We start from the raw sequence: 10,502 nt of genomic DNA, 5'->3' as shown, positions 1-10,502 counted from the left end.
ATATACATTTAAAGCCATAAATTTCCCTTTAAGCAATTTCAGCTGCATTGCATAAGTTTTAATATTGTTTTCATTGTGATTTAGGGATGTTTTCTGTTTCCAGTCATGATGTTTTGTTTTGAGACAGGGTCTGGCTCTGTCACCCAGGATGGAGTGCAGTGGTGTGATCTCAGCTCACTGTAGCCTCACCTTCCTGGGCTCAGGTGATCCTCCCACCTCAGGTTCAGAGTAGCTGGGACTACAGGTGTATGCCACCATGCCTGGCTAATTTTGTGTGTGTGTGTGTGTGTATTGTTGTTGCTATTTTCAGATGGAGTCTCATTCTGTCAGCGGGCTGGTGGAGTGCAGTGTTGCAATCTCGCCTCACTGTAACCTCCACCTCCCAGGTTCAAGTAATTCTCTGCCTCAGCCTCCCGAGTAGCTGGGAGTACAGGCACAAGCCACCATGCCCAGCTAATTTTTGTATTATTAGTAGAGATGGAGTTTCACCATGTTGGTCAGGATGGTCCTGATCTCTTCACCTAGTGATCTGCCCGCCTCAGCCTTCCAAAGTGCTGGGATTACAGGCGTGAGCCACTGTGCCAGGCCAGGTAACGTGCCTGGCCAATTTTTTGTGTTTTTTTTAGAGACAGGGTTTTGCCATGTTGGCCAGGCTGATCTTGAACTTCTGAACTCACGTGATCTGTCCAACTCAACCTCCCAAAGTGCTGGGATTACAGGTGTGAACCACCACAACTGGCCATGATGTTGTTTTAGTTTTGGAAGTGTATCTTTAAGTTTCTAAACTATGTTCTCTTCTTTACTTATGTCTACATTATTTACTTTAAATTTCATTGCATTTAATTCATAGAATGTGGTCTGCAGGATATGTTGATTCTTTGGTATTTGTTGAAACTTGCTTAGGGGTCTAATGTGTATTCTTGCTTTGTGGTTTGCAAAAGTTCCATGCATTCCTAAAAATGAGGCATATTCTTTAAGTGTTAGATACATGTATATGATCTCATGTTCACATCTCCCTGCTACAAGCCAGTCTTGTACATGCCATTTTTAGTTGCTACTGGAGAGTTTTTTTCACTCTTCCTGTATATTGACCATTTGTGCTATTTCCAAGTTGTCACGGATTCTAAGACTTTAAACTGGTTTGCAGACCTGTATCCATTAGCTTTTGCTGCATGACATACTACCCCAAAATTTAGCAGCTTACGATTCTGCAGGTCAACTTCTTGGGTTGGGCTCAGCAGGGAGGTTTTCTGGACTTGGCTAGGTCCGCTCATGCACCCGCAATCAATTAGGGAGCCAGCTGGGAGCTGGCTGTGCAAAAAGGCCTCTAATGGTTCATCTCTGCCCCATGAGGCCTTTCAACCTGCAGCAGCCTATACTGAGCTTGTTCCTGTGGTTGGCTGAGCATGGTTCTATGAGAATGAGTGGAAATTGCAAGGTCTCTAAAGGCCTAGGTTCAAAGTCGGCTCAGTATCACTTCTGCTGCATTCTGGTGGCGAACACCAGTCACAGGACCAGCTAGATTCGAGAAGTGGGGAAAGAGACACCTCTCCTTGCTGCAAAACCTGCAAAGTCACATTTAAAAGGGTAGGCTAGAGCAAGAAGTGAAGGGTTGTGGTCATGATGCAGTCACAAGGCCCTTGAGGTCCCAGTCTTTTTTTTGGCTACTCCCCTCCACCCATCAACAGTCTCCCCTGCCTTCAGATACCTGATAGTCCTCCTTTCTCCATCCCCCTCTCAACTAAGAAAGCCTTCCTGGACTATTCCCACCCATGCTTCTAGCCCTGCCCAGGACAGCTACTTCTCCTGAGCCCCTAAGGAGGTGAGGGAGCCCTCTGTCTGCCTGGATGATGGCAAAAGCTGTGTACCCCCTCCCCAGGGTGGTCAGTGATAGGGTTTCTGAGCTCCTGTGTCTCCTGTAGCTCGTGTGGGCCACCTCGAGCCAGCTGGGCTGTGGGCAGCACCTGTGCTCTGCAGGCCAGGCAGTGATGGAAGCCTTTGTTTGTGCCTACTCTCCTGGGTAAGCCCTGCTATCCCCTGTTGGGCTGTCTGGGAGGTGAAGAGGGATGCTTTCACCCAGGGTGAGATGCTCACCCACCCACCTGAAAGTCCCTGATACCTTGCTCTGCACCCTTGCTGGGAGAGGGGAGGAGAGGAAAGGCAGAGGGTGCTAAAGATTCTGGCCACATAGAAGGTGCTGATCTGTGGATGCCCCTTCCTGGATGCTGGTCCCGGTATCAGGGAGTTTGCCCAGGATTCTTTTGGAGATCATCTCTTCTCTCCCAGGGAATCACCCTATCTCACCCAGCTCCCTGACTCTCTGGCTGGGCCACAGGAGCTGAAGGAGCAAGAGGGTCAGGCAGCAGGGCCCACCACTGCCTTGCCCGAGGCCAGGCCCTCCCACACCTTGTGGTGCTTGCTCATCCTCACAGAGGGAACTGGGAGGTCAACGGGAAGACAATAGTCCCCTATAAGAAGGGCATCTGGTGTTCGCTCTGCACGGCCAGCGTCTCAGGCTGCTTCAAAGCCTGGGACCATCCAGGGGGCCTCTGTGGTGAGTGCATGAGGGCCCGGTCTGGTGACCCTGGGTGGGTGACAGCATCCTACCCGGTTGTCCCAGAAGCCCTGGCCCTTAGAACCCAGGGAGGCTCCTGCTGGGAGGAAACCTTCTCGGAGTCCCCTCCTCCTCTGACCAGAGGTCCCCAGGAACCCGTGTCGCATGAGCTGCCAGAACCACGGACGTCTCAACATCAGCACCTGCCACTGTCACTGTCCCCCTGGCTACACGGGCAGATACTGCCAAGGTGAGGGCACTGGAGCCTGGGTGTGCCCAGTCCTGCTTTCACTCCGGGTCCTGGGGCTGCCATACTTCCTGAGAGTCTCGAGGGTGTAGGGGTGCTGACCATGCACTTGCTGAGTCTACTCACTGCTTACATTCATTCAACAAGCCTTTATTGAGCACTAGCTGTTTGCCAGACCCTGAGCTGTGCAGGAGATTCACAGTGAAATCAGGTTCAGATGCTTAGACTGAGGAGGAGGACAGAATTAGCATCCAGAAGTGGATTCTTGTCCCACTGCCCTCCACCCTAACCCACTCTGTGACCATAGGCAGGTCACCTCCTAAACCCCAATTTGTGTCACACTACAATGGGGATCAAACCAAAGACACCAGGGGTGACAGCAATCAAAAGCCTTGCTGGGTTCTGCCTCTGGGAGGGGTATTCTTGCTGTGGCTGGCATTCCCTGAAGTTTGAGGCCTGTGGGGTGCAGCATGGGGTCCGGGAGGCTGGGGGCTGAGCCTCTGCCCCCCTGTCCTGCCCTGGCAGTGCGGTGCAGCCTGCAGTGTGTGCACGGCCGGTTCCGGGAGGAGGAGTGCTCCTGCGTCTGTGACATCGGCTACACGGGAGCCCACTGTGCCAGTGAGTCCTGCCCCAGGGCCCCCGAAGAGGTAGCCCCTCCCAAGACCCCCTTTAATGGAGCATCAGCTCCCAGGAGCCCTACTGTGTGCCTCTCTTTCCAACTCATTCAGTGACAACACGTTGGGAGGTTGAAACTGGCCACAGCGTGGATATTTACACCAAAGAAATTGGCAAATGCTACAAACCATGGACTCTTTTTCTTTTGAGAGAGAGAGAACTCGATGTTCCACATTTACCAGCACACTCCAGACTCTCACCACACGCTCTTTTGGAGCAGGTGGCCAAAAGAAGGGGCAGTCTGAGCTTAGCTCCCCGGCAGGGCAGGAAAGGGCAGGGATTCTGAAGTTCACACACAAACTCAGGCTCCCAACCCCAGCCAAGGTGCACTTCCCCTTCCACACCTGTGACCTGAGGATCGACGGAGACTGCTTCATGGTGTCTTCAGAGGCAGATACCTATTACAGAGCCAGGATGAAATGCCAGGTGACCATCACCCTACCTTCCCAGGGACCCCCCGAGGGCCTCAAGTGAGGGTCTTAATGGAGGGACACGGGAGTGAGAGATGATCCCTTCAACATCTCTGACCTCACCCTCATCATCAGCACAAACAGGAGCCATGGACTCTGAGGCTCATAGAAGCCAGGAGATCACTTATTGACCTGAGGGCCAAGGTCAAGGCCAACCTGCATCTAAGGGAGTTCCAGCCACTGATTGCCTTGCAGGAATGCAAGGTCAGGGTGGCCACAGCTCGGGGTTGCTGAAGAAAACCAGTGACCCATACTTCCACTGGCAACCCTAGAAACCACAATTAATTATTGGGGTTGGCAATCAACCTGGATATATTTAAGACACTGTGCAGGTGAAACAGAACCTTCTCAGGGGCCAGAGCCTGCCTGACCTGTGGGCTGCCAGGTGGGTCTGTGTGCACAGGAAGAAGAGAAGCAGCAGCCAGGGAGCAGATGGGACCCTGCTCTTGGAAGGGAGGCTGTGCATCCTGGGGGTGATGGCAGCCTGGCCAGCACCCACACATGGCCTCGTCGGCCATGGGCAGGGGTGGCAGGAAGGGGCAGATTGGGTTCTGGGAGCCCAGCCTGTGTGACCCGGGTGGGGATTGCAGAGAAAAGGTGGGGTGCTGGCCCAGATCGAGAGCCAGAAAGTGCAGGACATCCTCGCCTTCTACCTGGGCCGTCTGCAGACCACCAACGAGGTGACCGACAGCAACTTCGAGACCAGGAACTTCTGGATCGGTGAGTGCCCAGCTGATGGCGGTGCTGCGAGTAAGGGGTCACGATGCCCCACCCTGCTGTAGGAACCTGGGGCCGTGGCAGCTGCCAGCAGATGGCGAGGGGCGAGGGTGTGGTGAGGGCCTGGAGCCCAGAGAGGGGCTGGCTGCTCACCCTCACTCCCAGGGAGGCCCCAGGTGGGGAGCACGTGGGGGATGGCAGTGCTGGGAAGAGGGGCCAGAGAGGCAGCTGGCAGCAGACTCCAGGCTCTGAGTGGACCGAGGGACCTCAGGTCATGGGCCAACCTCGACTACCCTGGCCCAGGGCTCACCTACAAGACTGCCAAGGACTCCTTCCGCTGGGCCACAGGGGAGCACCAGGCCTTTACCAGTTTTGCCTTCGGGCAGCCTGACAACCAGGGGTGAGTATGGGGTATCTGCCTCCCCTGGGCCCCCTTCTCACTTGGGCCTGCCTGGTGGGGCCCCTGGCTACACTGAAGAGCCCCCTCATCCCACTGCCTGGCTGGGCCCTCTGAGGGTCTGGGCCTTCCCTGGTGTCTGCCCAGGTGCCAGAGATTCCTGGGCACAGCTGGTGTCGGCCAGCACTGGGTGAGGGAGATGTAAGCCAGAAGGCATGTCACGTGGGAGAGAGGGACCCAGGAAGTCTCCATCCGTCTGTCTGTCCCCAATGTCTGCTGGCTGTGACTCCATCCCTCCAACTGTCACCCACTCACTCCTCCCTCCATGTCCCCACTCTGTGCCTGCATCAGTTACAATGACACCAGCATTCCTTAGCTGTCACCCCCCCTGCACTCATTCACAACACGCACCTGCTGACCCTCCAGCCATCCGGTACCAAGAACCCTCTGCTCATGGGGCCCTGCCCTGCCTTCAAAGCCCGGGAATGCCCAGGGCTGGGGTGGAGGTGGTCTGGCTACAAAGCCACCAAGGGCTCCAGAGATTTCAGCCAGTCCTCCTTGCTGGCAGCCAGCCTGTGCCTCTGGCCTGTCACCTGGAGGAAGTCCAGGCCTTGTTGGGTACCAGGTACACCTCTCACGTGGAGCCGTGTATTCCAGTCCCCACATCCCCATTGGTTGGTGTGGCTGTGTGCTGCTATGGGGTAGGCGGACCTGTTACTCCAGAAAAGGCTTCTCTGAGAAGTGGTCTGGGGAGCAGGGATACAGGATCAGGGGAGGGCCTGGCTCTCAGCAGCCCCATCTGCAGATGAGGGCACCGTGGCCTCTGAGATGGGGGGGGCCTGATGGGTGGAGGGCTTAGGCCTCTCCCAGACCCTGGACTGCTGTCCTCCCTCCTGAGCACCGCTCCCTGGCCCGCAGGTTTGGCAACTGCGTGGAACTGCAGGCATCAGCTGCCTTCAACTGGAACGACCAGCGCTGCAAAACCCGAAACCGTTACATCTGCCAGTTCGGTGAGGGTCTTCCTGAGGCTCCCCTTCTCTGATCCCTGTCCCTGGGGGTACTGCTGACCTGGTCCAGCCTGCAAGGGTATCTAGATGGCAGGTTCCAAGTGGGTCTGGGCACATGGGCCATGGGAAATGGCCTGCTCAGGGCCTTGTACCTGTGGCCTCCTGAGCCCAGAAGGGCAAAGAAGGGCTCAGCACCACACAGCAAGGCCACGCAGGCAGGACTAGAGCTGCAGCTCTGTGGGGGATTCCTCCAAGGACCCTCTCCCCCTGTCATGAAAGCTGCTGCCTGGGAACCTGTCGGGTTCCGGGAGCCCCGTGAACTACAGTGGAGGCAGAAGTGAAACCTGGCCCAGCACCAGCTCCCAGCAGCCCCTGCTAGGAAGGTCTGGAGCGCCACGGGGACCACGGCCACAGGCACTTCCAGACCTAGTGCTGCAGGCCCCTGTCTCGGGACTGCCTGGGCTGCCACCAAGCCCCGCTCTCTTCTGCTTCCTTCTAGCTCAGGAGCGCATCTCCCGGTGGGGCTTAGAACCCTGAGGCCTGGCCGCACGGCTCCCTCCCCTGCCCTGGGTGCACTAGCTCTGCTTACTTGTCTGCCCATCTGTCTGGAACAAGGGCCAGGCTAAGACCACATGCCTCAGGTCCAAAGAGGTCTCAGACCTTGCACAGTGCCGGAAGTTGGGCAGAGAGAGGCAGGGAGGCCAGTGAGGGGCAGGGAGTGAAGGTTAGAAGCTGGGGCCTTTCACTGCTTTTGATTGGGAAGATGGGCTTCAATGAGGCACCGAAGCAGAAGTCGCGGCCAGTGGTCCAAAAAGACTGCTTTCTTCCACCTGGCACAGACCCTCTGGGGCAGTGGAGCTTCCCTGTGGCATGAACCCCACAGGGCATTAAACTAAGTTATGAATCTGCTGAACCTGCGTGTGCTCGTTTTGAAGGGGAGTTCAGATGACCCAGGACAACCCTGGAGAGACCGGAGGGGGCCTGAGGCTTCACTGTGGCGGCCTCCACCCACCAATTCCCTTTCCTGGTCACCCTCATAGTGCAGGACAGTCTCCGGAAGTTTAGGGGCTCCCCAGGAAGAGGGAGACCAGATTTTGCCTCAGTGAGGGGCAGTTCTCATGGCTGGGTCCCAGGCAGGCAGGGTATTAATCGAAGCGGCTCTGAACGTCTGGGAGACCACACGTGTGTCTTGCTCCCACTGGTGGAGTGTCATTGCCATGGTGGTCAGAATCTGGGCTTCCGGGCTCCCTCGTTCAGCTCCTCAAACGTCACAGCGGGTGGGTACCTGTGTCGGGCACTTTATTTTTGACACCTATTAACTCACACCCTGGCATTCCTCATCCACAAGGTGTTATCACTACCCCAGTTTACAGCTGAAGAAATGAAGGCACAGAGAGATGGAGTCATTTGCACAAAATCACACAGCTGGGAGTCTAATCCAGTGAGTCTGGCTTTTTTTTTTTTTTTTTTTTTAAGAGAGAGTCTTGCTCTGTCACCCAGGCTGGAGTGCAGTGGCAAGGTCTTGGCTCACTGCAACCTCCCGGGTTCAAGAGATTCTCCTGCCTCAGCCTCTTGAGTAGCTGCGACTGCAGGCACTTGCCACCACGCCCGGCTAATTTTTTCTATTTTTAGTAGAGATGGGTTTTGACCTTGTTAGCCAGGATGGTCTCAATCTTGACCTCGTAATCTGCCCGCCTCAGCCTCCCAACATACCGGGATTACAGTCATGAGCCACCGTGCCTGGCGTTTTTTTTTTTTTTTTTTTTCCTTCCTGAGATAGGGTCTCACTCTGTCGCCCACGCTGGAATGCGGGGACGTAGTCAGGGTTCACTGCAGCCTCGAACTCCCAAGTTCAGGGGATCCTCGGGCCTCAGCCTCCCAAGTAGCTGGAACCACAACTCCGCACCACCACGCCCCGCTAATTTTTGTGTTTTTTTGTAGAGATGGGGTTGCACCATGTGGCCCAGGCTGGTCTCTGACTCCTGGGCTCAGGCGATCCGCCCGCCTGGGTCTCCCAAAGTGCTGGGGTTACAGTGCGCGCCCCCGCGCCAGCCCGCTCCTTCCCGCTCCCATGGCTTCCCAGGGCTTTGCCTGTCTAAGCAGACGTGGGCGGCTGTCCTGCGTCCTGGCTCAGTGAGGACGTACGCGGGGCGATCACACCGATGCCCCCGGCCCTCTGTACCCCCTCAAAGGCGCTGAGCCCCACCCCGGGCATTGGCGCAAGGTCACCTGCGAGGGCCACGCCTTCCTGACCGCTTTCCAGCTCGGTCTGGTCCCCGGGTCAGCCAGTGGCCGCGCCTCCTCCTCCCGGACCCGTGGCCCTCCCCTCGGCTGGGGCCCTGGCCGCACCGGAGATGCGGCGCTGTGCTTGGCCGCGGGAGGTCGGTGGCCCAGGAGCGCGCTCGCTGAGGCTGGGGCGCGGTGGGGGCAGCACGGGCAAGGCGGCCGGACCGAGACCCTCCCATCCCGACCCACGGCTGGTTGGGGACCGGATGTGCCATCGTGAGTGGGGCGAGCGCAGGTGTCCTTGGGGGCCGCGGCAGACACCGCGTGCTGGACGACCTGCTCCCGAGGGGGTCCGCGGGCCACACGCAGAGAAACGGGGCGCCTTCAGTCCCCGCCGCGGTCTGCCTCGCCCGAAGCTTTGGCTCCCTGAATCAGCTTTGGGGCAGGGATCCGCGTGGGGTGCAAGAGGCTGGGAAGCTGGGGAGTCCCGGGCCTCCTCTGCAGCTGCCCGCCCTTGGCTGACTCAACTCCTTCCGCGGTTCCTGCAGGGCTGGGCCCAGGCTGCCCTCACTCCCTCTCCCCTGCAACCAGCCTCCCTTGCCTGTCATTCGCTCAGCCAGCCTCTCCTCTGCCTCTGCCTCCGCATGCCCAGCGATCAGGAGAAGAACACAGACCATGACATGAAAAGGTCTTGGAAAAGGAATCGTGATTATTGTGATACAGAAAGACTCTGCACCTCAGAGGGGATGCCTGTAGTGAGTTCTGGAAACTTACAAGGCCTGACTTACAATATGCCTGTGTCTGTGGAGTTTCATCTGGGGAACTTATTTTTCCTTGAAAGGGTAAACTCTTAGCCAGAGTATGTCCCTCAATCTGTAAAAGTCCATGGTGCCCTACATCTATTAGGGGAGTGAGGCGGGGGGCAGTGGGCATTGGAGCTGCTTCTTTGAAAGCCCCCACCTATGTTTAGCGTCCCTGAGAGGCGTGTAAACCAGAGCAACTCCATCTTGAGTGGGCGCTGTGTAAAATGGGCTGAGACCTCCTGGGCTGCATTCCCAGATGGTGAAGGCATTCTAAGTCACAGGATGAGATAGGAGGTTGGCACAAGACACAGGTCATAAAGACCTTGCTGATAAAACAGGTTGCAGTGAAGAAACCTCCCAAAACCCACCAAAACCAAGATGGCGATGAGAATGACCTCTGGTCGTCCTCACTGCTACACTCCCCGCAGCGCCATGACAGATTACAAATGCCATGGCAACATCAGCAAGTTACCCTGTATGGTCTAAAAAGGGGAGGCATGAGTAATCCAGCCCTTGTGTAGCACAGCATCAAGAAATAACCATAAAAATGAGCAACCAGCGGCCCTCAGCCTCCCAAAGTGCTAGGATTACAGGCGTGAACCACAACACCTGGCCTCTAATAGGTTTATTCGTATTGCTGAGGCTGGGGATTGCTTGAGCCCAAGAGTTTGAGGGTGCAGTGATCCATGATCCTAGCCTGTATTTCAGACTGAGTGAGACACTGAGACCTTATCTCACAAAATAAAAGTTAAAAAGTCCTTATCTGGGGGTGAGAAACCCAAATACAGGATTCTTCTAAGTTGGTTCCCAAACCAGCAGCGTCAGCATCGCCAGCGAGCTTGTTTGGCAAATTCTGGGCCACCTCAACCTACTGAATTGGAGACCTTGAAGATGGGGCTATCACAGTTTTAATAAGGCCTCCAGGACCTCCGCTGCATGCTCAAGATTGAGAACCAATGGCCAAAGCAAACCATTTGAGTCTCAGCCCACCTGGATTTGAATACAGGCTCTGCCACTTAATAACTGCAACTTAGGGCGAGTGAGTAACTTAACAGCTAGGTTGACCGGTTGTCCAAGTTTGCCTGGCATTGTCCTGCTTTCAGCATTAAAAGTATAACATTATAACATTATTGCGGTAGCTCATGCCTGTCAGCCCAGCACTTTGGGAGGCCAACGTGGGGGAATCACCTGAGGTCAGGAGTTCTAGACCAGCCTGGCCAACATGGTGAAACCTCGTCTATACTGAAAATACAGAAAATTAACTGGGCACAGTGGTATGTGCCTGTAGTCCCAGCTGCTCAGGAGGCTGAGGCAGGAGAATTGCTCAAACCCAGGAGGCCGAGGTTGCAGTGAGCTGAGATCGCATCACTGCACTCTAGCCTGGATGACAGAGCAAGACTTACCTC

General features: G+C 56.0%; 1 protein-coding gene across 1 annotated transcript in view; it reads left to right on the top strand.

Annotated features, from left to right (window-relative positions):
- LOC108294388 (C-type lectin domain family 18 member A) overlaps window positions 1–6,980 on the top strand; it is an 11,409-nt gene extending 4,429 nt beyond the window's left edge. The window contains exons 4-12 of the mRNA XM_017516257.2: window positions 1,923–2,020; window positions 2,433–2,554; window positions 2,697–2,804; window positions 3,327–3,419; window positions 3,796–3,902; window positions 4,537–4,666; window positions 4,967–5,063; window positions 5,979–6,070; window positions 6,567–6,980. Of these exons, the coding sequence (XP_017371746.1) occupies window positions 1,923–2,020; window positions 2,433–2,554; window positions 2,697–2,804; window positions 3,327–3,419; window positions 3,796–3,902; window positions 4,537–4,666; window positions 4,967–5,063; window positions 5,979–6,070; window positions 6,567–6,604 (885 nt within the window). The 3' untranslated portion in view covers window positions 6,605–6,980. The remainder of the gene's footprint in view (window positions 1–1,922; window positions 2,021–2,432; window positions 2,555–2,696; window positions 2,805–3,326; window positions 3,420–3,795; window positions 3,903–4,536; window positions 4,667–4,966; window positions 5,064–5,978; window positions 6,071–6,566) is intronic.
- The last annotated feature ends 3,522 nt before the right edge of the window (window positions 6,981–10,502 follow it).

The sequence above is a fragment of the Cebus imitator genome, unplaced genomic scaffold (assembly GCF_001604975.1).
Source record: "Cebus imitator isolate Cc_AM_T3 unplaced genomic scaffold, Cebus_imitator-1.0 Scaffold577, whole genome shotgun sequence".
Classification (NCBI taxonomy): Eukaryota; Metazoa; Chordata; class Mammalia; order Primates; family Cebidae; genus Cebus; species Cebus imitator.
Note: the sequence above shows the minus strand (reverse complement) of the source record. Positions and strands in the feature narration are given on the sequence as shown.